The sequence below is a fragment of the Tiliqua scincoides genome, chromosome 12, assembly GCF_035046505.1.
Source record: "Tiliqua scincoides isolate rTilSci1 chromosome 12, rTilSci1.hap2, whole genome shotgun sequence".
NCBI lineage: Eukaryota > Metazoa > Chordata > Lepidosauria > Squamata > Scincidae > Tiliqua > Tiliqua scincoides.
In genome coordinates, this window is record NC_089832.1 from 3,279,864 (window position 1) to 3,307,634 (window position 27,771).

Consider the following 27,771-nt stretch of genomic DNA (forward strand, 5'->3'; position numbering starts at 1 on the left):
CTTTTTTATTTGCTTGGCCCTTGTAATATGTCAGCCAAACTAGTTTTAAGGTTACTGACAAATGTTAGATAACTGAAACCAGCAAGGTCAGTCAAACATTCTCACTAATTCCAGCTCTCTGTTTTATGTTCTTGTTCTTTTAAAATGAGTGCGGTGATTTAGATACCTAGTTTAATCTTAGCTTTGTAAGCTAGTTTTTCCTGAGGTTTTTGCAATGATTGGAAGCAGCTGTGGGAGCAGCTGAGGGAAGCAGACAGAGGGGCAGCATGCTAAACACTCCAAATAATAAAGCAGACATTTTGTCCCTTATCCTAATCACCTCTTTTGCCGTCTTGCATCGATTAGCACCGATAATGTGAAAATCTCTCAAATCCAAACCAATGAGAGTGCAATACCTGGTTATTTATCTGCTCCACATGAGCGGAGGTGAGCCATGATACTCAAAACATGTGTGTGGGGGGGAACAGATTTAATTTTCCAAAACATTCTTTACACAGCTCAAAGTGCATTAGACTTTAAAAAAATAACAGCATTGGATGAGAATGAACGAACCAAAACACAGTTGTGACTGGCTCCAGAGAAAGAAACAGCAGGATATTCCTTTTGAACTAGACAAAGTTGATCTACCAGGGATGCCAAGGAGACAGACAGTGACTCATTTCCATGGATGAATTACATGAGGGAGAAAAATATACAAAATGTAAAAATAACTCCTTAATGCCAGTTTCTTGCAAAAAGAGGGAAACCAAGCACATAGTTAATTACACGGATGTTAACAGAGGCTTTTTGTCTTTGTTACTATACATAATTAGGTAGATAATACCAATCAAGGGAATGTCAGTCTCCATTCCCCTGGCAGAGTAGATTATTCCATATCAAGCATGTCCTTGCTGAAAAGTTATCAATCAATCAATGCGTAGGTACTGAGGCAATATGTTTTGCAGAAATGGTTACCACAGCTGAGAGAAAAAGCCCTGTGTCCCACATTTGTGAAGTATGTATAAATGAACAACTTCCCTATGTAAACATGATACTGTCTTATCTTTTTAAAAAAAGCAGCTTCCATCATCAGATAATTGATGTCCAGCCATCCTGATATTTTTTAAAAATTCTGTACATGAGGGTGTTCAGCACTAACCGCAATACTTACAGGCATGGAGTAGACAAATGTATGCTGGAGACAGAACTTCTGGCTCTTATGGTGATCAAACACTGATGTGAACATGGACTTATAAACAAGAAAGTGCTACTTTAATAGGATTTTTTGTACAGTAGGCGAAGATATAAAAGGTTCTCCAGATTTGCTTCACATACATCACTAAACAACGTATAGCTGTCTGTAACAGAAGCACCTCCAAGCGTTCGAGTCTTTTCAGTTAAACATAGTTAAAACATTACTTTAAAAAACAAAAAAAAGCACTGTAAATCATTGAACAGGGTTTTTTTTTCCCTCTGTAGCATCTTAATGAGCCAAATGAAAGTTGAAGGCAGTTCACATTCATGATGTGAATTTACAAACACAGTTTAAAAAAAACACAGAATCTTGACATCTAATTAAATTATCACTCATGTCCTCAGGATAACCATGGTAATAAGACCTGAAAGTAAAGAATTAAAGAACATGTCAACTGTTGTTTTAGTTCAACTTGACAAATTACCCACATTAAGAGGCTGGTGTGTGCAAAAAGAGAGGGTTCATTACAAGCTACACTCTTTTACTGAGACTTGATGCTAGCATATTGTTCACTTAAACAATCCATACACAGAAATGAGGAACCACAACAAAATCTGGCAGTGTTTCCCCAGCCCAGTGTATCCCCAGGAGTGCCTCTGTTCAGGGCTCTAGCCATTGTAGAACAGGAGCCTAGTCATGATGCTTGGAGCTGAGGACGGGAAGGAAGAAAGGACAACTATTTAGTCTTTCCCACCTTTCAAAAACCTTCCCCTGTTATGCCATAAAGTAGTGTTTGTCAACCAGTGGTAAGGGTACTACCTGTGGTACTTCAGGTGGTGTCTGGTGGTAATTGCAGGACCCCTGCCACCTGGCAGTGAGACCAGGAAAGTGACACAACAAACAGTGGTAAGAGGCTCCAAATCATACCTTTCTGTGCTAGAAAAAGCCTTCCCATTCACCCTGGCCTCTTATAGTGTTTGTCATGTTGCATCTGGCCCAGCGGCTGCAGGCCACATTGGGTGACACACATCGGGGGGTGACGCGCACTAGTGACCAACATTGCTAAAATCACAATTTGTACGAATAATACCATCATGTTATATATTATTCAATGTGTAATTTACAGCAGAATGCAATGGAAAAAAAAAACCCAAGTTGAAATATCTGTGTTCTATAAAAGGGTATAGCTAAAAAACCAACAGGACAGGGTGATGGTACATCACCATGCCCACAACCTGGGTCACTGCCTTGCCCACTGCATGGGAGGAGGTCCACCATGGGGGTGATGCACTGACATCAAGCACCAGGTGGTGCGCACTCTAGTGATGCCACTGATCTGACCTCCCAACCCAGAAGCAACTGGCAAGGATGTCATCACCAGTTTCTTCTGGTGGTGCTTTGAATAGGTGAATCATGTGAAGTGGTGGGGCAGAGAACAAATGTTAGGAAATGCTGCCATAAAGCATGAAAAGATTCATGTTTGTGGCTGACCACCAGCCAAGACCTGTCGCTGTATGACTGGGACTGAATCAAAGGCATTTCACAGGCATGATGTGAATGTACAAATACAGTAAGAAAGAAAGGGATTCTCAAAGTTAAGTACAGTGGGCAAAACTACACGCATATCCCCATCAACTCCTTGGCCAATGACAGAGTCTAGTGTGCCCTTCCCTTTAGTTCAAACTTGCGTTCACATTTTAATATTCATTCACATGCTGACATGACATTGTGACAATGCTCCACTTCAATGGTAGTTAACCATTTTGAATTATTCAACAATTCAAGAACGCTGCAAAAACTCCACTAACCCCTCCCCCTCCCAAAAAAGATGAAGGCACTTACCTAATACATAAGCAGCAACTAATTTTTGATTCACACTTAAATGGAGGTAGAGAGGCACCAGGGAATCCACTTCTCCCAATGTGGGAAGCATGAGAGCTCCAATGCACACTATTCCCAGGAAGACTGTGAGTAAACTAGGCCCCGATGAGGCAATTCTGTTTTCTGGGGCGAGGAAAAACAAAATGGAGGAAAGACATTCAGCGTAACCCAAAGGTGCAGCATTTTGCCTTCTATTGGCTTTTTCTTTTTGGTTGTTTTCTGCCTTCATACCCACAACTGCTAAAACACTCATCTGCTAGCAAAATATGCTCTCCTGTATGGCTGGAAACAGATGCAGAAGCTCCCCCCCCATCACTCTGAGCGTGATCCAAGACTCTATTGGACCAGGTCAAAAGTCCAGCAACTTCACTCTCACGAGGGTTAACCAAATGCCTCAGGAATCCCACAAACAGGGTGCAAAGGCAACACTGTTCCTCTAAAGCAGCTGGTATTTACTGGTACAGGTATAATACCCCTGAGCATGGAGGTTTCAGGACAGGCCTTTCCTCTTCCATGAATTTCAATCATCTCCTTTTAAAACCACCTAATGCAGTGAGTAATGCACCATACTGTGACAGAACTGTGACACCATACTGTTCCACAGAACAATTGCGTGCTGTGTGAGGAAATCCTTGTTTTTGTCTTGTAGTTTTAGAGCAGAGGAAAATCAGGTGGTGCCTTTAATATTACAGCAAAGCTAATGGATCAGTGCCCCAGTGCAAGACTCTGTGCCCCACTGCTGGGAACCTACACTTGCCACTATTATGAGGGCTATTCAGATCTGCAAATTCTTGCCTACCCAACACAAAGCATGAATTAAGAACATGGCTTCCAAAGGCTCTTTTTCACCCTTTCCCCCCCAGTAAAGCTCATTTCTTGCCCTCAGGATCCTGGAAAGCATTCCAGGGTTTGCTGAAAGCTTACATATTTCTCATACCACTGCCCCCCTCCACAGCAAGGTTCTCTGAACTCTGGTACGGGACATGGGAAGCATCCACATATTTTTGCTGACTGGTGGGTTCACCCTATGCCAACTCCCAACTCTATCTGCAGCTCTTCCTCTAGGGTCAAGCCTAGAATTGGCCCAGAAGAAGCTGCTCACCCTGCACCAACATATCCCTAATTATAATGTACCTTTGTAAGAATTTTAATGATGAGCTGTTTTGAGAACCAACCTTGGCATAACAATGAGGTATAAATGTAAACAAATGTATTTGCAAACTGGACATGTCCACACACCTTATTCTGAACAAAACAATAAATTAATAGCACAGGCTGTAGAGATCTTTGGCCTACTTCCCTTGAGGCCAGCTGTAATAGGCTAAAATGTCACCCTTGAAACCCCCAAGTAATGGCCTTTTACAGTTTATACACATCTCCTGCAGTCTAGGAAAGGATGTTTGCTTACTACAGTTTCTCTCTTCTCCCAATACTTTCAGACGTAGACTGCGGGTAGACAGAATTGCCTACAAATCTGGAGCAACACCAACATAGGTGGTTATCGTTCAAAACAACGAAGACTTAAATAATGGCTTGGCCTTTCTATGAATGGAGTCTAATTATTTGCTCAGTGTTAGTAATGAATTTAAACAAAACATTAACAGAGGCATGAATAGAATACAGACGTTTTTCCCTTCAACAGTTACCTCCTTTAGGCCCTTGGAAAGAAACAGGATAGAATCCGAGATAAATCAATAAAAATTTAAAAGCCACTTTTTTTTTTAGACACACTATTTTTAAAACAGATTATATTTTCTTTTAAGAAACATACTTAAACTGAGAGCCAAATCCTATCTAACTTTCCAGCACTGATGCAGCCCCCAAGATAACGGAACATTCCCTTACCCTGAGAAGCCCTCTGTGATTGCCCCACTGCCAATAGAGGAAGAGGAAGACAATTCAATACTACAGAGCTGCAGAACCCGGAAGAGTTTTTCAGCTATTTTCAACCTCTGTGTTCCAAACTCAAGTGACACATAAGAACATAAGAAAAGGACCCACCAGATGCCTCAGGGAGCACACAAGACAAAGAGAGGCCTGTAACCTGGTGCCCTCCCTTGGATGTGGCAATCTGAGGTAGCCCACTTCTAAAATCAGGAGGTTGCACATACATACCATGGTTTGTAACCCAAGATGGACATTTACTCCAGAAATTTGCCCAGTCCCCTTTTAAAGGCATATAGGCCAGACGCCATCACCACATCCTGTGGCAAGGACACACATCTGTGGACCTTTCACAGCACACCAATGTGCCTTGGCACACCAGTTGAAAATTGATAGTTTAGAACCAGGGATGCACCTTTAATTGATTTGTTTACTAAATTAAATATCTTTCCAAAATCAACTGAAAGGCACCCCCCCCCCCCAATTAAAATCAGGCAACCACTTTTTAAAGCAATGGTAATTATGCTTGACATAAGTACTTTTTTCCACCATGTCCTAGTTCCATACTCTGTTGTAACTAAGCTTAAATATGTGTACATGAAATACTTGCATAGTCTTCCCAGTTTATCCCTGCCTCTGTTGCCTTCCTTGTGTTGATTTCAGATTGTCAGCCAGGTATTTGAGATATACTTTTGACACAAGTATATTAATACTTTGTAAAACACCACTGTAGTGGAAAAACCCAGATTTCTCTCTATTTTTACTTATCTGGGCCTTGTTTTGATCCTAGCATTCCACCCTATGTTTTCTTTAGACTTTCAGATAAACATCTTCTGTTTAGGAGGAACCAAGTCTACTTAGGAGGGAGCTGCTCGTCACATCCACCAGTTTGCTATGTTCCACAACTACTGTTTCTTTAAGAGGATTCTCCAGATTTGGGGGCTCTCTGACCACCTAGGAGAGGGGCTTTCCCAAGGAAGTTTTTTTTCTTTCAGGGCTTCTTAGTCTTCACTGGTGGCAATGGAAAGATTTCCCAATTTCCCCATAAAATCCAGTCTGTGCAGTATGAAGAGGAAAGCAGAGAACAATGGCATGCTACTAACCACTAGACTCTGCATCCCTTCACAGTCATGCACATAAATGGCACAACAAATTATTATTACAGGTATATTATTATTATTATTATTTTTAACAGTATTTATATACCGCTTTTCAACTAAAAGTTCACAAAGCGGTTTACAGAGAAAAATCAAATAACTAAATGGCTCCCTGTCCCAAAAGGGCTCACAATCTAAAAAGATGCAAAGGAATACCAGCAGACAGCCACTAGAACAGACACTGCTGGGGTGAGGTGGGCCAGTTACTCTCCCCCTGCTAAAAAAAGGAGCACCCACTTGAAAAAGTGCCTCTTACCCAATTAGCAGGGGTTAATGTATATCTTGATGTGATCTATATCACAGTGTATCTTGACTTTCATTACTTGGCTCTTTACCTTCATTTATAATCACATTTCAAATTTCGTCCCCATCCTTTCCTCTTTTGTCCAATTTCATCCAATGTCCCGCATAAACATTATGTTTATTTTTCTTTTATTCCTGTGTACTTGGGTTTCACATGCAAATGCTTGTATTATATTGTTAGTCATTTACGTTTTTTACAGGCCAAAATAAATTTCTAAGCTACACAAGGCTCTGCTTTGTCATTCATCAACTTCTGACTTTCATCCAAGCTCTGGTTCCTAACCAGATGAAAGCGCAAGGTATGCCCATATTGCAGATGGCAGGCAGGATGTTAGAAGAGGCACTCCTGCCAGTGCAGAAGTGGAATGCTTCTTCTCAGAATCTGTATATATGCTCTATCTAAATAGGAAGCAACACTGCTTTTCTGTTCAATACACTTGTTCTAGTCATGTGCACATCCCATCTACCGTGGATAGGCTAAGATTTCTCTAACTGGGAAATAACATATGCCAAGAAAGGGAATGAAGTGTGAGCTCTGGTGTTCCACAAGTGCAACCGGAGAGGCTGTATAGTTACTGATCATGCTGAAAGAAAGCTCTCAAAGTACCTGGCTGACACAAAGACTGCTCGAAAAAGACACTTTCAGTCAGGTGTTCTTTTATCCTCTTTTCCTCCTCTTCCTTCTGTTGCTGCTCTTTTGCAGTGGGAACCAGAGTGGCAATGACTTCCTTCCGTCCCAGTGCTTTCCTCTGGCTTTGCTCAGAGACCTGGAGCCGAAACTTGTCTATCACGCCATAGTGGCACGGTCGGACATCTCGGTGCCGGATCACACTGTCAATGAAAGCAAAGTTCAGGGTTATGCATGCTCTTGGGCAGCACCATCATTTCTTGAAGAAAACGCACACAGCTACGTAAGGACTGCATTGATAACATCCTCCTTCTCTTAGGATCACATTCATGAAACTGATTCTTCCTTACTTGGCTTGCGTGCAGTTCCTCTCCCTCCCGTTTCAGTTTTCCTCAAAGCCTGAAAAAGTGCACTATCCATATATTACATGCCTTCAAGTTTGCATGCTAGATCTCAGGGACTTTGTATTTTGACAGACAGTTCAACCTACTCCAAGAGCTCAGAGCAGCTTTGTCACTTAAACAGAAAAAGATATAAAATCCTGTAATAATTTGCCCTGGAATGTATGTGGGAACAAAGCATCTCAATGGGGTTGATGCAGAGTTCAATGATACACCAATGATTCTCTTTACTAATGTCTCCCTAGTCCTCTCTCAGGTTTCTTTCCTTTTACCCTCCATTGTGTCACTGTCCTTTCCCCTACTACTTGTTAATCCACTTACTTCCTCAGCATCAATCCCCTGCCCCAAGCCCCTCCTAGCTGCATTTATGGACCGGTACTAATTCCACCCACCATGCTTCAGCAGCTGAGCATAAGCAACGAGTGATAATGTCATCAGCTGTTGCTCCACTCTCTAGCTGAGTGGTGGCGCCTCTTCTTCAGCTCCACCAGGAACTGTGACCTCCCACACCCCACATGTATCAACACGGCCATAATTCTTACCCAACAAATGCAGGCTCCCCCATTTCCAGTATTCATCACAATCAAGTCTGCTTGTTTGCCATTTCCAAGCAGCAGATGATCAAATAGCTAGCTCAAAATCCAAACCATGGCCAAGTCTCTAGGGCCATTTCAACTTCCTATATGATTCAAACTCTAACATACCTTTCCAAAACACCAGATAAATTTTGCAATTGAAAGGGTTACACAGTGGTAATCAGCTTGGGGGGACAGCACTGCCATGTATTCGGAATAATTAGGAACCACCAAAACAAGTTACTTTTACTTACATATCAACGCAACATTGAGGCTTCACTGCACCCGCAGCATCCACAACAACATATTTATTTGGAGTTGTACAAAGAACTGAAACAATAAAAAGCCAGCATTAAGTACAGCCAACACCCCATTCTGCAGTGACTTGACCTACAATGTCTTAGCATTGTGAAAATAATGGGCAGTATCCAGATGAGCTTGCTCAAGAGGACGGGAGGCCTGGTCTCTGCATGAGACCAACTGAGTCAGCTGCCTCAAATGCCTCCTGCCTCTGCTGCTCCTCCTGCCTAGATTCAAGCAGGAAGACTGGAGCGCTAGACTAAAGCACCTCTGGTTTCCTCTCTGTTCCCCTCTTCCTTTACTAACCCAGGGAATGGGAAGGGGGGGTGACATTTGGCATGCTCTCTCAGGCACCAGAAGGTCTTAGACCAGCCCAGCTCGCTCTGGAGGCTGAGTAACTTCAGATACCACCCAAAGTGTATACAAATTTGTCATCCAAGCAGTCCTTTATTGGAATCATACCAGTGTCCTACCTTTGAATTTTAAGGCAAACTCATAGGGATTGTAGAGGGTCAACACCTGTTTGTGCGTTGATTGGTCATCAGCATAAAATATCAGTTCAGTGGGGAACACGAAGACGGGAAGATTTCCTTCCACAAGCTCTGGTTGTCTTTTTTGTTGCTGCATTGGCACTGAGTCCTTCTTGCTGCTCCTTTTGCTCTTAGGAGTGCTTCGTCCCCAAAGACTTGTGGTTCTAAGCAACTTAAGAATTTGAAAGCATTTTGGCAAACCTGTCAGAGGAAAGAGCACAGTGAAGATAATAGCTTTTGCTTTCATTTCATCTGCAGCCACTTGGACACGAGATTAACATACACGGAAACAAACATTTCACTGGTCAGTGGAAAAACTTGCCCACAGGCTTTCTGAACCTTTTTGGCCTACACAATTTTCTGTTCTACTTTGACATTTGGTTTAAATGCAAACAAACAAGAAACCACTCTTCCACACATGTACACTCCTGGTGCATAAATCCATGGGTGCATCAAGATATAAAAGATCTTGGCTGTATTTGCACAAGCACAATCAAATCAAAATACGATGCAAAACATGAGAGCCTATAACTGGAGAATTCAAATGTTAGGTCTGATCATAATAGGGTTGAAGAGTGTAAATAACTGCACTTAAAACATTTAATTAGGATGAATAAAAGACAGGAGTTTAGCAAGAAATGCTAAGCTGTTTGAGTAAACTTCCATAGTAGTCTGTTATCTTTATAGTGCTCACCAGCAGACCGATTCCAGAGATGAAAACAGCAAACACTAAGGGCTTCTGCTTCACAAAAATTACAAAATTCCCACGCAGGAGCAAACCTCTGCATGGGAATTAATGTGCAAACCCACAAACAGAATGTCATGTTCACATGACTCATGAATTATAAGAAACCAGCCATTGTTGCCAAAGCAAATACATGCAAGTTTAAAAAAAGAAGGCTTCTTTTTGGTGGCATGTAGATGTGGCCACCCTCCCTGTGAAACGCACGCTTGCAATTCCTACATGTGATGTGCTTTCTCATCTTATGTTCTGCAAGGAAGAAATATTTGTAGTGCATAAAGTGACCCAATGATTATGTTAAAAATTTATATCCTGCCTTTCCTGTGCCAAAGCAAATGTCCAAGGCGGCTTACAAAGTTCCATAATAAATGTACAATGTATAACAGCAATAAGGAAAACCATTAAAACAAACCATCCACATACAGTATAGTATACCCCCCCATGGGGGGGGTAACCATTTGGTCCCAAAAGAAGCATTTAAGCCACAGCACTATTACAGCGGCGCAAACAGCAGACATCAATCCATCACCCAAAAAACAGATAAAACAGGCATATTTTGAGCCTTCAGCCATGAAGGAGATGATAGTTCTCAATTTCCTTTAAGGAAATTCCATAGTCATGCTATAGTTGGGACAGAGGTGGCACTTGAAGGACAGCCCCCTCAAATGACCTAAGAGGGCAGATTAGAATGTAGGGGAGAAGGCAGTCCCTCAGATAACCAGGACAATAACACGTGCCTATTTCTGTGGCTTAGTTTTTCCAGAACTTCATTCTAACCAAGTTCAAATTCTGGAGGCTGCACACCTGCAATCTGTAATTTGGAAACCTGCATTCTTCAAAGAATTCTGGTCACTTTTTGTTGTCTTAGAATAGATGTGTAAAGGTCTGCAATTACTTTGCACAGTGTGTCTAATTATTAGGGTGCAACTCTTCATGTGCGACCAGTAATTTATATTCACTGCCTCAACATGGAACATCACTTGAGTCCACCTTGGAACTGTGCCAGCTCATGAGAACACAAGGTCATTTCCAACAACAGCAGCAGCAGCAGCAAATTTCTGGGACTGCATAAATGAAGAATTGCGTAAGAAGCTAGCAAGTGTATAACCATCTACTTTACAAAAGTAACATTTAGAATATCCGTAATTCGTGCTTTTCTCATTAAACCTATTTCAAGGAAAGCAGAATTAACCAATGAATGTCACATCTAATTCTTCACATGGCCGACAAAGTAATAAAAAATGAGACAATACTCCAAATGACCGCCCCTTCCCTACAATCCAACGCGTATGTGATTCATAGTATTCTTTTGAGCTCATTCTGTTCTAGATGCTGGTGGACATCACTCCTACAGCTACCTAAGAGACCACCACCACTTTAGATAACCTGTCCATCATTTACATGGAACGTTAACGGTGTCAACTAATAAACAAAAAAATCAAGATACAGCAACAGTGTACTAGTCCATTTGTGGAACCTTGAGTCTCCACTTGCAAAATCTACTGGTTAAAATATTTGCTAGGTCATTACCAAGATGAAGAGCTGCAAGTTCATTCATGGTGTTTTAATACAGGTGACTAGCTAACCTTTTGTCACAAATAGATAGGGTAGGTGGCTGAGTAGGAGGTGAAAGGATGGATTTGGTTCTCTCCTCCCCCCACTCTTCCATTGCATATTTATGCACAGAGAGACATTCTAATTGTGATAGGGTGAGTGCCAGCAGAGTGCATCTTCTTCCCCCTACTGAAGTTCTCTGACCCCACTCCCTGGAAAAGCCAATCCTGAGGGTTGTGGGCAGAGCTGTTCTTAAAAGAGTGCAGGCCAGGTGCAGCTCAACCAACTCAACCCAACCCATTACAGCCATATAGTAGTCATGAAAGTACGGCTGCCTCAGTTGCCCTACCCAAGGGATGGCTCTGGTAGGCCAAGGAACTATGGTACTGGGAAAAATACTCAGAAATCGTGAACAGGGCATCACTTTAGTCCTGGTTTTCAGGTATCCCCCACCAAAGCATTGCTGAAAGTCACTCAACTCTCAGAAATAGTTTCAGTGAGTCAACAAGCTGGAATGGTGAAAATGACTTGCACGAGTACTACTTTGGAGACATCAAACTATTCCCAAACAAGAGCATATATTATTATTAGGGATAATTATATACAGTGGTGCCTCGCAAGACGAAATTAATTCGTTCCGCGAGTCGTTTCGTATTGCGAAATTTTCATCTTGCGAAGTGCGATTTAAAACAAATCAAAACAAAAAAATGCAAAAAAATTCATCTTGCGAAGCATGGCCATAGAAAAATTCGTCTTGCGAATCACCAAAAAAATCACAAAACGCTTTCGTCTTGCGAGTTTTTCGTTGCGTAAGGCATTCGTCTTGCGAGGCATCACTGTATTGCTTTTCAACAAAAAAAAGTTCACAAAGCAGTTTACAGACAAAATCAAATAACAAAATGGTTTCCTGTCCCAAAAGGGCTCACAATCTAAAAATGTATAAAATATTTTATTAAAGGTATAAAAAGATTTTTAAAAATAAAAAATATAGGGTATCAGTGTGCCTGGTAATTTACATAGACTAACAAGGCACTAGAACTGTCAAGGAACACCATTGGTTTTTTGAGAGTTGACAAGGCACACCATGCTGCCAGTGAGGGGCTCACATCACCCAATGATTGTGCTAATATGTGACCCTACCTCAAACTCCTGCGGCACACCTGCAGGCCATTCATGGCACACCAATGGGTCAGCAATTGAAAATTTTGGTTTATATTGTCATTTTTTTGTGATTTATTTACAGTATTTATGGTCTGCTGCTTTAACTACATTTACATAAACACACACCCCATGATATAAATAAAAATGAAATAAATAGAAGCGATTATTTATGGCTCAAATAGGAGCACATGCAAACCTGCTTTCTACTCCCAAAAGGCACAGTCAGCATTCAGAAGGAGTCTCGGAGATGACTCTTCAGGAAAATAAGACAAATCAATACGTATGTAAATCGGAAATAAAATGCAAACCATCTTCTCTTTGCTCAACCAAATAACTCTGACAACACACAGCAGCTATTCTCAACTCATATTCATGTTAATGAGTCCTTACAATTACAAGAATGTGAAATTATTTATGCCAGAGGCCAACAAAAAGCCCGGAAGTTATATGGCTGATGCCACATGACTGAATCATTATACTGTTCTTGGAAGCCATCCGGTTTACAGGAATGAGAGCATTGACCTGGATTCCCTTCCCCACCGACTCATTTTCACATTTTTAAATGAACTAGCGTCTCTATTCCTCGAGAGCTAACTTGAAAAATCCCATTGCAGGCAAATTAGACAGGAATAAGGGCCCCAAACAACACATGGGAGATAAACCAAACTACATATCACAGGGAAGGATGTTTATTTGGTGCTCTCCATCCCAGCACACTAATAAAAACGCAGCGAGAGTCATGTGATGACATTTCCAGCAAGGAGAAAAATATGGTTCAGGCCTGTCAAGGCAGCAGCTGCTGCTGCTGCAGCAGCAAAGCAGAGAAAAAGGGCCACAGAAGAGATTGTTCCACATTACAGATCCTGACCCCACTGTGCCCAGTTCTATAGGCTACTGAATCCCCAACAATTCCTCTCAGGGAGGTTCCCTGAGTGGCTGTTGCCACTGGAGTCAATGCTGATTTTATTTTTAACAGGTCTACCAGACACTTGTTAAAGGGGTCACACATCAGCCCTTATGCAACTCAAAGAACTCTGCCGAGACAGGGAGAGAGACAGAGAGAGAACTTGCCACTCTGGCAACTCTATTTATATTAAAAGTCCCCCTTTTATATTACACAGATATATCCACACACACACACACACACACACACACGCACACACACACACAGAAGGGGAGGAAAAGGGAGGATGAAACACCACACTAGCTCTAAATAATAACCCCCTCCTTTCAGATCAGCCCCCTCACCCCACTGTCTCAAGCATGATCCAAGAAACAATTTATATAAGATGTAAGAACCCTGTTCTTCCTCAGATATAACATTAACTGGGGGTGGACGCATGCACACGCGCATGTGTATGCTTGTGCATGTGTGCATATATACACACACACACACACACAATATGCACACATATATACACACACGTGTGCGTATGTATGTCTGCGTATATATCCACACACGTATATACAAATATGCAAGTATGTTTGTGTATATATACACACACAGAATATACACATGTGCATGCATGCATGCTTGTATACACACACACACGTGCATGTCTGTATATATACACGCAAACATGTGTGTATGTATGTCTATATATACACACATATACACATACATGTGTGTATACTGTGTGTGTATATAGAGACATACATACGTGTGGGTGCATATATATACAAAAACATACAATACACCCATGTGTGTGTGTTTGTATATACACACACATGTGTGAATGTATATCTGTATATATACACAGACGTGCATGTTTGTGTATGACTGTATATACACACACACAAATGTGTGCTTATGTCTATATATACACTCATACACGTACATGGGTGTGTGTACACACATCCCAGAAACCCCCTTTAACAATAAACGTTTAAACACTTCAGGTTTGACCTCCCTCCCCCTCCAGGCCCTGTGAGACCCCCCTCCCCAAGCCACCCAGAGCTGGCTCCTCCCCCCCAAATGGAGGGTGACATCACCACAGTCACAGGTGGCCCAAAGGAGCCCTCACCCCCAGCAGGGTCCATTGTTGTGCGGGGGGGCAGGGGCTGCCTCCTCCTCACAGGACCCCTGGAGCTGAGGGGGAGGGACACAGCCAGTCCCATTCAGGGGGGGTCTGCCCTCCCCTCAGCAACAACACCCCCTCCCAGTCCTCTCCTCACTCACCCGCCCGGCCAGGCCCGCCGTCTACTGGCTCTTTTGTCAGCAGCAGAAACACCGCCCCCTCTGGCTCGTCCCCTCCCCCTCTCCCCGGTTCCACCGCCCCTCCCGTCCCAGGGCGCAATGCCTGCCGGGAAACTGGTGGACTCCCGCTGGCGCATGCAGGACCATAGAGAGGGGAAGGGGCTAGAGCGGCACACACTGTTGCTGGGTGAGCGCGGTGCAGCACCATAGAGAAGGGAAAGGGCTAGAGTAACCAAAAACACACTTGTGAGGAAACATGAAAGGACTGTGGCGTTGAGTTTGGTTTTTTCAGTGCTCTCTTTTATGTGGTGGGAAAGCACAAGAACTATGCTGAAACGTTTCTTCCAGAGCAAGTCTTACGCACGTCCGGTGACCAACCTGAAGTGAACACTGCAGTCACTCTCGCTTTTTTTTAGATCTGGAGATCTATGAGGGCGTGCACGTCGCGTGCTCATTACGTCACCGCCGGTATCTCCTTCACTGACCCCCTCACCGTGGTGGTCCAGCGAGAACGTCGACCGCGCATGCGCAGTGGAAGAAGGAGTGGGAGGAGGATCCGGGGTTCGCTCAGGAGCCCGCTGGCTGTGCTGGTGCGGAGAGTGCTGGGCCCGCGCATGCGCAACTCCCTCATAAGCGCTTGGGGTGCTGGGGACGCGCCTCTGAAGCCGCGCATGCGCGTCTCCCTCATAAGCGCTGACAGAAAAAATACTGCTGCAGTCAACAGTGGTTGCTTTACAGGCCTATTTCTGGCTCTTGAGGGGAACAGCCAGCACTGCCAGTGTCTCTCACACACAATAAATGTGCAATAAAGGTGTAAATAAATGCATAAAATAAATGTCCCACACACATATGCTTGGACCCAAGGCTGGAAAGCGGTGGCTTAGGCGGCCTGCTGATGGCTGGAGAGCGGTCAAGTGTGGCATGACAAAAAAAAAAACATGGCGTCAGGATGGCCCTCAGCAGGGACGTGCAGTGGGTAGGTAGGCAGGTGAGGCACAGCCTCTCCACCAGAGTCCTTTGAAAAGCGCCACCGCCGTGTGAGGCGCCCAAGGGCCCACAACCCACGCGCTTTGCTTTGCCACACTTTGTGTGTGGGTTATGGGTGCTTGGGCGCCTCACACGGCGGCGGCGCTTTTTGAAGGACTTCGGTGGGGAGGCCCTGCCTCCCCACCCACCGCACATCCCTCTCACGGCGGTGGCACTTTTCGAAGAAATCCGGTGGGGAGGCTCTGCCTCACCTTCTTCCCCACCCACCGCACGTCCCTGCCCCTCAGCAGCAGCTCGCACGTCCTCGCAGACACAACTAACACACTACTCAAACATGGGTATTGATAAGCAAAGAACAAAAACCAGATAGCCTATCCATAAGCCAGTGTTGTTCGCAAAATAGTGAAGAAGGCTGAATGGAAACTGTAATGGATGACCGATTAACAGTGCAGTGTCTACTCAAAAGTAAGCCCCACTGGGTTCAGTTGGATTTTCAGCCCAATCTTAAGTTGCCCCAGAACCACACAGAACAGTAGCACATAAATGGCCGCTGCTATACCCTGCAGGGCTGAGTCAGCCACTGGAGTCTCCTTGGGGTAAGGGTACCCCATGTTGAGCTCTGCAGGTGGCAATGGGTCTACTTGAATCTGTGCCCACTATTTAGTGGGCGCAGAACCGAGGAGGCCTGTGTTGGGCTTTCAGGTGTGGGAAGGGGCATAGGAATTGGCAGCAGACTGTCCCCCTCTTGGGCCCACTCCAGCAATGCATCTTCCTGGTGCACAGCCCAGCTCCAAGTGGCACTGGCTTCTCTGTTGGCAGGGTAGGCTCACCGGCAGTGCTGGAGTACTTTTCAGCACTTTTATGATGCCTGGAGCTGCAGTGCCAGCAGTGTGCTTGATAGTATTGGGCTCTTATACCCATGTAAACATGTACATAGGATTGCAGTCTTAAGATTACTCAGTAAATTCTAGGAATTCTACTGATTTATAAACATAGGAAATGTGAGAAAATATGAAAAAGTATTTGTGGATTCTCTAGGCATTGTATACTTTTCCTAGGAATTCCGTGCACTGCAGTAGGTGGTATTCACCCAAAAAAAGACAAGAAAAAAATTTTTAATTAGCAAAGCGTGTGATCAAATATTTTTTATTATTAATAACATAATTTGTTTATAATCACAGCAGAAGAGTGGTGAAGCTAGTGATCTTGTAGCCCAGTGCCAAGTTCAAAATGTTGCCCTGGAAGTGATGTCACAACCGGAAGTGACATAATGCCCGGGCTTTTTAAAAAGTGAAAATTGGGAGGAACCCAACTCCTTCCCCCAGCAGCTCACCACCCACTTGCTCTGCTGCCTCCCCCTCAGTCAGTGGCATAGGTAAGGCATCTATCTGCTACCTGGGATCAAATAAGATTTTGTACCCCCTCGCATGACAAAATCAAATTTAATTAAGTAAATAAATAAAAAGTTATTGGTTCCTTGCTGTATCAAAATAACATCTCACTGGCACTCAGAACACTCAGTCTCATAGGTCAGTTTGGAGTTAAACAAATCCACTTGTTCCACAAGGCAGTTGTGTTTTCATTTTCTGGTTAATTGGCCATGACTTTTGATAGAATACAGATATCCCAATGCAGAGTGTTTCATTGCATTCTGCATTAAATTACCTTTCCAATGATCTATAACATGATGGTATTATTAATACATATCAGAATTTTCACAATTTTGGCCACTATTGTCAAACTCAGCTTGTTGCCCCCCTAAAGCTTGATGTGTGACTGCTACCCCCTGCACCCCCTTAGCTACGCCACTGAGCGGAAGGAAATTCTGATGCATAGCTTGTAGTATCCTTATGACCACAAAACTTAGCCAGGATTCATTATTATTTCTATTATTAAGAGTATTTATATACTGCTTATCATCAAAAAAAATTCACAAAGCAGTTTTCATGGCAAAAAATAGTTTCCGGACCCAAAAGGGCTCAGTTCATAATCTGATTCATCAGATAACAGCATGGTTAATATTCACATTTGTAACAACTTGACAAACCTGAATAGCACTTTGAATGATGCAGAATATTTCTCTAAAACCATTTGACAGTGTAGTTACATTTACTCTGAAGAATACCTATTGTTTATATGTTGCCTCTAAGACATCTTGTTCTGCATGTTGCCAATTCAGTACCAGGTCTTTTATGCACCACTGCCCTAGACAGTGTGCGGCAGAAGAGATTATACGTTGCTTTGGGTTGGTGAAACTTAAAATACCCAGGAATTCTTTAGATTACCTCAGCTGAGACTTTATCTATAAAAAACACACTCATAGACACATGTGCACACATTGTAATAAATGAACTATTTCAAGGGGAAGGTTGCAGTCCTAGACACAGTTATTAGTGATAGGGAGTAAACTTGGTTGAATTGAGATTTGATTTAGATGTGACGTCAAGTATCAGAATATGCTACTGGGACTGGTATCATTGTCTTTCTATAGGGTAGCAAATCTAAATCATTAGCCTCATAATTAAAGGCAGCCCCTGTTGCTTTACAGAGTCCATGGCGCCTTATAATGGTGTTGCTGGAGATAATTTAGCACTCCCGGTGTATCTATTGTCACTGAAAGAAGTGCAAACTGCATTTTCATGACTCCTGCTGAGAATCTTCATCATTCTATTTTTCACCTGTTTGCAGGCCAAAATGTGGGCAGTGCCAACTCTCATGGTTGCCTGTACACGCAACCTTTGTAAACAAGAAGTTATGGCTGTTTCATTGACCCTTTAACAGCATCTTTTTCATTTCCTTCCCAAACATGTTCACATCAGACCTGACATAGTGTCACTTGAATGCATGTTGCTGTGAGATTTCTGGCTGATATAAAATATTATGCTCTCTCTGTGTACAGATAACTGCAAGAAGCCACACAGATTTCCCTCAATTATTAACAGATGAAGAAAGCAATAACAGACTGCATATTTACCTTTGGGTAACACCTGCAGAGACTGAATTAACACCACAGCTTCTTGGCAGTGTTATGTCTTTGGCTTCTGGAATAGAAGAAAAGGAAGGGAAAGAAAGGTAAGCTATAAGAAACAGACAACATTTTGAATGGCTGTTGTGTAAATTAGCTCTTAGTGTGGTCTCAGGGCCTTCACAAGATGGAGTTCGTGTTCCAAACTGAGCTGAGTCAGCCAGAGCTGGCCTTAAGCTGATTTAGGGCACAATCCTAACCAACTTTCCAGCACTGGCATAGCTGTGCCAGTGGGGCATGTGCTGCATTCTGCAGTTGGGAGGCAGTAACAGAGGCCTCCTCAAGGTATGGCAAAGATTGTTCCCTTATCCTGAAGTTGCATTGCCCTTATGTCAGTGTGGGAAATTGGGTTAGGATTGTGCTCTTAGCTGATTTGACTAAATTGGGCCCCATTCTTTGGGGGGGGGGTGGTGCTAGGGCGGCAAACGGATCAACCATGCCACAGCTGGGATTTTGATTTTAGGAGGCCAGCGTGGCAAGTGGAATGTCTGCTCCTGTGGGCCTGCCTGTGCACCCCTGTGTTTGTCTGGTCCGAAAAGGGCCTCCCAGAGTGGGGGGCCATGGGGAGAATGGGGCCCCCCCACATTGATGCTCCGCATTGAGCTCCACTGCTCCTGGGGCTGGCCCTGGAGTCCTCCCACTGGAGGTACTGACTGGAAGCAGTGAAGGTTTGGAAAGGGGGCTTACCCAACCCTACCTGGAGATGCCAGGGAGTGAAACTGGGACATTCTTCATACTGTACCTCTGAGTCACAGCCTCTGTCCTGGTATAATCAAACAATTCTCTGCAACCACAGATGCCCATGATTGTGATGAGATGGGAGTGGCCAACAGATTATAAATCTCCGCCAATTCTTCTTTCTGCAAGCTAAAATACTCCCTGAGGTATTTTTTTCCCTCCATACATTTCCTGGTTGATAATTGTTTTATAAAGTTTTCTAATTCCCTATCTAACATTGTTTTGCCTTCTTAGTTGCTGAGCTGACTAAAAGATTACCAACATTCTCTCCTGCCATCTTGGTACCTAGGGTGTTTCTGTAGTGCAGCTTTTTTTCCCCTTGGCACAGTCACCTTGGTATTTCTCCGGGTGAGAGATAATGGTATAATTATTGTTTGGAGAGCTGTATTCCTAATGTCTAATGAGATCAGTAGAGCTTCGCCCATAATGGACCAGTTCTCTCTGCAGCCATTTGTCTTTGCTGATGCTAAAAAAGAGAGATCACACGCCTTGAAGCTGAGGTCATTTGGAAAGAAGCTGCTCAGAAGTTATGTGCTTATAACTTAAAACAGAAGACTGACCGTGTGATTTTTACTAGGTTGGTGGTTCTCTCTCTCTCTTTTTGCATCCTTGTCATCCACAGATGACAGAGAATGCTAGGAGTGTGAGAAGAGGAAGGCATTTTGGAATTGAATGAACGCAAGCAATGTGTGTGATGGCCAAGAATCCACACACACTTACCTTTAGGAGTCATTTAATGTTCTCAAAAAAACATACATCAGCCTCAGGGGGTCTCCCACAACAGTCATTTTGTTTGCTTGTTACTCCAAAGCAGATGAATGTATGACTATAACTGAAAAGTTTCAGGTGAGGTGAGATGGTGTGAGAACTCTGTGTGTTTTGATCTATTATGTCTGTTTCCTCCGTAGACACCATCACTTGATACTAAGAGCACTAAGTGATAAACTTGCTCTAATGTTTCTGCAAATCCCATTAATATTAGGCATACTGCGTACACGCCTGCAGTCCCTATTTACTAGGAAGATGATGATGATGATGATGATGATGATGATTATTATTATTATACTGCTTTTCAACAAAAAGTTCACAGAGAAAATCAAACAATAATGGCTCCCTGTCACAAAAGGGCTCACAATCTAAAAAGATGCAAAAGAGAACTGGCAGATAGCCACTAGAGAAGACACTGCTGGGGTGAGGAGGGCCATTTACTAGTCTTTAGTTTGGGTTACCTCTCCCTGGTAAAACATTGTTATGTTTTATGCCTTTTGGGAATGTCTGCTTGAAACAGTAGCATGAACTGCTAATTTCAGTTAAAGGTATAGGCACTCTGTCCTCCATTGTATCTGGTCATCCTGTTTAGGATCAAGCCCTTCTCCAGGATTTCTAAAAGAGAAGTTAAATCTTAGAGGGGTTTATGTAGACATCGTGTCTACATGTAGATGTCTTTATTGAATGTATTTGTAAGTGAACATGCAGGAGCCCTAGGATTCCCTGGATGTACACAACCTGTCATTTCACATGAGTGTGAGGCTCATTTTGCATGGTTGAAGATGGATTGTAGGACAGTTAGGTGTTTTCAATGTGCTTTTAAGAGAGAACAAAGGCTTGGGTTTTGACACCGTATAGGACAAGCTGTTTGAGAATAAAAGAATACTGCAAAATGATGAATACAGTGCACAACAGATGGAGTATAAAGCTTTCAGCAATATATGGGGTGGGCCCTCAAGCAAGGAGCTTTTTTTGAGAATAGGAGTGTCACAGTTATGTCCCTATTTTCATGTGTGAAATGTTGGAGGGTGTGAAAATGTATCGTAGAACCAATTCGCAAGGTGCTAGACATATGCAGTGGTCCTTGAAAAAGACAAAACAAGTAGCCATTCACAGGACCAACTGCTGCTGTGAGTATGCAGGTGTATCAGCAAGGAAGTGAAGCTTGACATTTCACACACCAAAACTGAGGAACTTGGTCTAAGCTCCTGCGTGTTGCATACAGATCAAGCAATCTAATGCCCCCCCTCCAGGATACTATAAGCTGGTTGGGTGATACTTCATCTGGATTCCCCGGGCAGTCCTCTTGCTAAGCTTTCTCAGTGTCTGACTGTTCTGGTGAGATGGTTGACATGTTGGTTAAAAGTATTCTTCCAAGTTTTCTCTGTTGGTTGTCAAGACTATGTGGCACTTATGCCTGGTCATTCCAAAGAGCTCAGGGGCTCTTCCACCCTTATTTTCTCCTCCCAACTGTCCTGTGAAATAGGCTGAGAGTGCGATTGGCCCAATGTTACACAGTGTATTTTATTGGGATGTGAAGTGAGGTCTCCATGGTCCTGTTCAAACACTCTAGCCACTACACCAACACCAGATCTTGCCATAATGCTTTTAAGACCAATTTTAGCTGTGCCTGCTGGACAGGGTGAGTGCTCAATCCTATCCAATGTTCCAGTGCCGGCGCAGCTGTGCTAATGAAGCGTGCACTTCATCCTGTGGTGGGGAGGCAATCACTGAGGCCTTCTCATGGTATGGGAACATTTGTTCCTTTACCTTGGGGTTGCATTGTGGCTGTACCACTGCTGGAAAGTTGGATAGGATTGGGCCCTGAGTCTGCTATAGAATCTCTCCTTGCACTGGCTGAGCACAGCAGTGTACTACTGGCAACACATTATACCTGCAAAGCTGTACCTTTGTGCTGGCAGGAGGCTAGACCAGGAAGACTCTGCAATCTCATAAGGGAAAATTAGGCATAGTTGGGCTAGAGGGTTCTTCCAAGGAACTCCAGCTGGATATTCTTCCTTTGGCATGTGTCCCTACAGCAAGCTGTCAGTCAACATGATTCATGGCCTTCCTGCATATATGGTTAGCTGCAGTGCTGCAGTACTTTGCTCACGGAGATGTCTGTTGCAGCCATTGCACCCACTGCCTTCCAGCAGTGCAAGCTGAAGGACAGGCTGTAGCTCAGTGGGTAGAGTATGTGTTTTGCAGACAGAAGGTCCCAAGTTCAATTAATCCACTTTAAAAGGTCAGAGACAGACGTTCTGCCTAACCCTGGAGAGAGATGCTGGGAGTCAGACAATAGTGAGCTAGTTGGGTGAATGGCCTGACAGCAGAAGGTAGTTTCCAGCAGCTGCAGTTATGCAATGGGACCCTACCATTGGCCTATGCAATGTGTGTCCCCTCCCAATGTCATTCCTTTTATTTGTCTACTCCCTGCATTTTGAGGGGAGGGGGGAGAGATCATGACTGAACATCTAATTTGGCTTTCCTAACATGATTTTAATTCTGACCCCCTTAACACTTTTGTATGGCTTCATCTGTCGCTTTGTTCTCACCTTGTTGCCGTCTGACAAAGAGGAGACCTAGATCAAAAGATCCTGGAAAAGCACTGGCCATGCTCTCTTGAGCAGTAAAAGGAAGCCAGTTGACACCTGATTAGGGATTAGAAGCCTGAAAACCTCTTGATGGACCAATTGGGTGGCGACAGCTTGTTTTGCAGCTTGTTGATTAATAGCATCACACTGGTGATTGCTCACCACCTCTGAAAATGAATTACAGCCAGTTTTTCCCACATACCAGCCCACAGCAACCCTAAACAATTCAAACGTAGACAATTTACATCATTCGTTCTCATGACAAATGTGGATGGTGTGTTTAGCAGTGAAATAAGACCGTGGTTTCTGTATATCATGCATTGCTGGTGACACAGAGTAGGGTCTATTTCGTGATGGCACCATAGCTGTGGAACCCCCTCCCTTTAGAGCTGAGAACCTCACCCTCATTGGCCTTCTGGCAGAGGTTGAAACCCTTTTTGTTTCCCCTCTTTTGAGTTAGCCTCCTCCGTTCTTGTTGGATTGTTTTATTGGAGCTGCTCCAGTTGTTATGTTCTTATATTGCTGTTGTTTGGCTGTGTTTAATTGCATACAACATTTTTATTGTATTTTATGTTTTTAATTCCATTGCAAGCCAGCTGGGCATCTTGATTACAAGGGAAAAGGTGTGGTAGAAGTCTTTTCAATAAATAAATACTCAGGCAACACCTGCAGGTACTGTATGCAGAAATACGTGTTTCATAAAATAAACATCCCAAAATGGCCCCAGTAAGCATCTATGCATAGGATTTCAGGACCCAAAGAATATTAAGGGGGTTGGTTGGGAAGAAAGTGGTTGGTTGAGAGCCAAGATGGTGTAGTGGTTTGGGAGTTGGACTTAGACCTGAAAGATTCAGGTTCAAATTCCAGCTCAGCCATGAAACTTCCTGGGTGACTTTGGGCCAGTCAGCTACCTGAAAGGGCTGTTGTAAGGACAAAAGGAGGCAAGGATGTTTGTACACCAACCACCCTGAGGTCCTTGGAGGAAGGGGGTAATTAAGATGTCAATAATAAATAATTAATAAGTGAGGGACAGGGGATTGGCCTGCTTGAGAGCCAAATCCTATCCAGTTTTCCGGTGCCAGTGCAGCCGTACCCATGGGGCATACACTGCATCCTTTGGCGGGGAGGCAGTCACAGAGGCCTCCCTCTCTCTCCCGTTTTCTCACATGGCCCTTCTCATCCTGAAGCCTCCTGGGTTAAGGAGGCAGTATACAACTGCCGCCACCACCACCACTTTGAATTGTAACCAGAAAAGGGCTTGCAGGCAGTGTAGCTGTTTCAAAATTGGTGCACTATCTTCCCTAGCCAGTCCCACTTAGTAACCAAGCAGCTGCATTTTGTAGTGCAGTATCTGAAGTTTAAGGAGTCTTCAAAGGCAGTTCTATGGGTCAAAATCATGTGCCATAAGCAACAGAAACCAAACCCACACATTAATGGCAGCAATCTTGAAGATGGTTCCCTAGAAATAAGTCCTATTAAGATCAACTGCCTTCTAGTTAAATGTATTTAGGATTGTCTTGTAAGCAAAACTGCAGTGCAGGCACAGCCTCAGATCCTTGCTCTGGCTCTTGTATGTGCACTGCATGTACTGTAAAATGTTCCACCTCCTTTGATTTTTCTATCAGACTTGCTAATGATCAGACATTTCTGATCACAGGTGTCCTTGGCCCTGTGTGTTTCATAGAGGTGGCTTGTGGGGAATGCATGGTGAACTTTTAGTCTGTACCATTTAATTTGTGACACAGTACCAGATTTGCACATTGACTATTAATATTGATACCAGCATATATTGAATATAAGCACACAAGCTGAGCTTTTAAGGAAGCATTTCTACCAGTACTGAGGGGCCTATTTGAGAAAGGCTGTAATTCAGTGGTAGAGTCCCTGAGTTGGATGCAGAAACTCCCAGGTTCAGTCCCTAATAGCATGTCCAGAGATGGCTGAAAAAAAGATTCCAATAGACCCACTCCACTAGGTGGGTCATGAGCCAATTTCAGGTGGGTCCCCATTCATTTCAATGTTTTATTTTTAATCTATTAGACTTGGTGCTGCTATGGTATGTAAATGTATTTGGGGAAATGTTACACATCTGTACTTTGAACAGACTATTATGTATATGCTTTAAACAATGATCATAAATGGGACTTACTCCTGGCAAAGTGTGAGTAGGATTGCAAAAAATGTTCTTGCTTGATGATGTCACTTCCGGTGGTTCCTGACAGATTCTCATTCGAAAAAGTGGGTCCCTGTGCTAAAAATTTGAGAACCACTGTAATAGATAATACTGAGGAGGAGGGACCAGTGCCCTGACCTAGTAGAAAACGAAGCACATGTACATTCCATTTATTTGCACAATAACCCTGTGAGATAGATTAGGCCAGGGCTTTTCAAACTGGGGCGCCACGACGCCCCAGCCTGTGGGCCCTGCCCCCTTAAGGGGTGGGGACAGCCTGGAGGCAGGGAGGAAGCAGCAACCCGATCCCCAGGGGCTTGGGTACTTGTACCCAAGCCCCTGCAGCCTCCAGGGGGTGCGGGGAGCCCGGCTCGACCTGCAGCAGGGCTCCCCGCAGCATTGAAAGTAGATGTAGAGCGATCGCGCCTTCCCCCCGCCACTGCTGCCTCCCCCCGCCTGCCCACGCAAGCACTTAGTGGCTCTCAACCACTGGATTAGGCTGAGAAATAACAACTGGCCCAAGGTTCATGGTTGATTGGGGTGGAACCTCTCTGAATTTCAAAATTGGTGGAAGACAGCTAATCGCAGAGGAAATGAAAACAGCATTCAGAAGGTGGAGAAAATATTTATTATTTTTATTTATTTAAAAGATTTCTACCCCGCCTTTCCTCTGCGGAAAGCAGATGCCCAAGGCATTATAGATTTTTTTAAAATGGCGTAATGTGTAATATGGGGGAGCGAGGTGTTCAGGCTGTGAATGCTGGTATGAGAGTCGAGTGTGTAATCTTTGTCCATGGAATACTCGGCATGTACAGTACAGATAAAGCATATTCTGCCATCATTAATGATGGCACCCCTCTGCAGTGATCCCTAATGTGGGTGCAGCCTCTACTGTCCAAACTCACAGAGAGCTACCCCTGCTAGCTTCTAATCAGTGGATGGGATATTCAGCTTGGATGTGAGAAACTAAATGCCGCTTGAGCTCTTCGGAGAACCGGATAAGTAACAAAGCATTTGCAATCGGGGTATGACTGCAGCAAGGAGACATGATGGTGACTTTAATTAATGCAGACCACAATTCTGTGACGCTGTTCGTGTGCTTGTTGCACAAAGGGGAGGCAGGCCATAAACCTGTAAGACATAGGAAGTTGCTCCTGCTCTTAAGGTCTAACCTGCTCCTGGTGTTTGGCCCCTTGCCTGAAAATAGGCGTGGCCAGTGACTCCTTGCCAGAGGGGGTAAGGCAAGCCTCTAAAGCTCTGCCCTCAATGCCTGTTGCAATGACTGTTGCAGCAACCATAACTGCCAGCGTGGTGTAGTGGTTGGAGTGCTAGTCCTGGTCAGGTTGAAATTCCCACAAAGCTCATAGCTTTCTCTCTCCCTCTTGTAATCTACTTCACAAGATTGTTGTGAGGGCCAAAGGTATTTCTTTTGAAAATAAATGAGGCACTTTGGAATTTGTCAATTCGAGAAGTGGCATGCAATAAAAAAAAATTTTTTTTAAATGCAAAATAAAAGGTAGTGGACACAGTGGTGTAGCTGGAGGGGGTGCAAAGCATGGAGCTTTTCAGGGAGCCTCACGGCAGCGTGCAAGGGGCCCCTTCCCTTCTGAGCTTTTGCTCCTACCGCCTGGCAAGGCTCCAAAGGGAAGGGGCCCCTTGCACACTGCCGTGAGGCTCCCTACAAAGCTCCGGGCTTTGCACCCCCTTCAGCTACACCACTGGTGGCCAGCCTTTTCCTGGTTCTCAGAAAACCTTGCAAGCATGGGACTGGTCCTCCCCTTCCCACTCCACCCCACTGGCTGCTTGCACACCCGCTCCTCCACATTGCTGCTTGGCAGGCACCCAGGCCTAGTGTTGCAAAGGGTGTGATGCACAGCTCAGCAGTGTAGATGCCTCGGCTCTCCAGCTCCAGAGAAGGGCGTGTGAATGCACTGCTGGTGGGGCGGAGAGGCACTGGGGCTGGTCGCAGCCTGGCAAGGACAGACAGCTGAGCAATGGGTGGGGGGTTTCTCCTGGGGCACGTGGGAACGCGCTGCCTGGGTCCCGAGCGTTGCCAGGCACGTTTGCTAAGGGGCAGCCCTGTCCAGGCGCGTGCGCAGTGTCACTTGGGGAGAGTTGGACCCACAACACGGAGTCAGGCTGCAGTCCTGTCCACCCTTACCCGGGAGTAAGCCCCATTGACTACAATGGGACTTCCTTCTGAGTAGACAGGACTAGATTGGGCTCTAAGGCTGCTACACTCTCCTGGGAGTAAGCCCCATTGACTACAATCGACTTCCTTCCGAGTAGACACGCCTAGCCTTGGCCTGCAACAGCATGCAGCGCGCCGGACCCCGGGGCGAGCGTGCGCCGTGCAGACTCTCAGCAGCAGCGCCCCCTCCCTCTCGCCCCGTCCATCATCCCCAGAAGACGGAGGAGCCAGGCCCCGCCCCTCCCAGTGGGCCCCGCCCTTCATGCATATGCAAATAGCGGCCCCGCGGCCGGCCAATGGCGTGCGTGCGGCGGTCACGTGCGCCGCCCTCCCCTCCTCCTCCTCCTCCGCTGGCGGAGGAAGGCTCGAGGCAGCCAAGTTGAGCGAGCCAGTCAGTCAGTCAGTGAGCGAGAGTCGCCCGCGCGGGAGGCGGCGGGGCTGCGAGCGGAAGGGAAGGCTGAGCGGCGCGGCCGGGCGAGGCCTGCCTGCGGCGGACGATGCCGATCCTCCTGTTCCTGATCGACACGTCCGCCTCGATGAACCAGCGCGCCTACCTGGGCACCAGCTACCTGGACGTGGCCAAGGGCGCCGTCGAGCTCTTCATGAAGGTGCGGCGCCCCCCGGGGCCCCCCGCGCCCCCTCTCGGGGGGCCCCCTCGGGGCCCCACACCCCCCGCAGCCCCACTCACCCTCTGCTCTCTCCACAGCTGCGCGCCCGCGACCCCGCCAGCCGCGGCGACAGGTACATGCTGGTCACCTTCGACGAGGCGCCCTTCTGCATCAAGGTGAGCCCGCGGCCGCCGCCCGCG

The 27,771-nt window shown here is 44.9% G+C and overlaps 2 protein-coding genes across 6 annotated transcripts in view; one reads left to right on the forward strand and one right to left on the reverse strand.

Annotated features, from left to right (window-relative positions):
* Window positions 1-1,229: 1,229 nt before the first annotated feature.
* MOSPD1 (motile sperm domain containing 1) lies at window positions 1,230-27,740 on the reverse strand. 3 transcript variants are annotated; one of them, XM_066639874.1, is made up of 7 exons: window positions 27,652-27,740; window positions 18,449-18,515; window positions 8,777-9,034; window positions 8,258-8,333; window positions 7,007-7,230; window positions 3,017-3,178; window positions 1,230-1,598 (listed from the first exon to the last, which is right to left on the reverse strand). In XM_066639874.1, exons 3-7 carry the CDS (start codon window positions 8,928-8,930, stop codon window positions 1,567-1,569), a joined length of 648 nt encoding a protein of 215 aa, XP_066495971.1. In that variant the 5' UTR covers window positions 8,931-9,034; window positions 18,449-18,515; window positions 27,652-27,740; the 3' UTR covers window positions 1,230-1,566. The 3 variants fall into 3 exon arrangements, with proteins under 3 accessions (XP_066495971.1, XP_066495970.1, XP_066495969.1); XM_066639873.1 differs by lacking the exons at window positions 18,449-18,515; window positions 27,652-27,740 and adding an exon at window positions 14,470-14,534; XM_066639872.1 differs by lacking the exons at window positions 18,449-18,515; window positions 27,652-27,740 and adding an exon at window positions 14,315-14,395.
* Window positions 27,338-27,771, forward strand: part of LOC136663007 (integrator complex subunit 6-like) — a 33,308-nt gene continuing 32,874 nt past the window's right edge. For all 3 annotated transcript variants that reach the window (XR_010795002.1, XR_010795003.1, XM_066639871.1), the window contains exons 1-2: window positions 27,338-27,571; window positions 27,670-27,747. Coding sequence is in view for 1 of the 3 variants with exons in the window: in XM_066639871.1 (XP_066495968.1) it covers window positions 27,461-27,571; window positions 27,670-27,747 (189 nt within the window). In the remaining 2 variants the exon portion in view is untranslated. The remainder of the gene's footprint in view (window positions 27,572-27,669; window positions 27,748-27,771) is intronic.

Coding starts and splice junctions, on each gene's coding strand:
- MOSPD1 (XM_066639872.1), bottom strand. Junction 8,334..8,776: donor GTTTGCCTTAAAATTCAAAG/GTAGGACACTGG, acceptor TTATTGTTTCAG/TTCTTTGTACAACTCCAAAT. Junction 7,231..8,257: donor CCTCAATGTTGCGTTGATAT/GTAAGTAAAAGT, acceptor TTTCATTGACAG/TGTGATCCGGCACCGAGATG.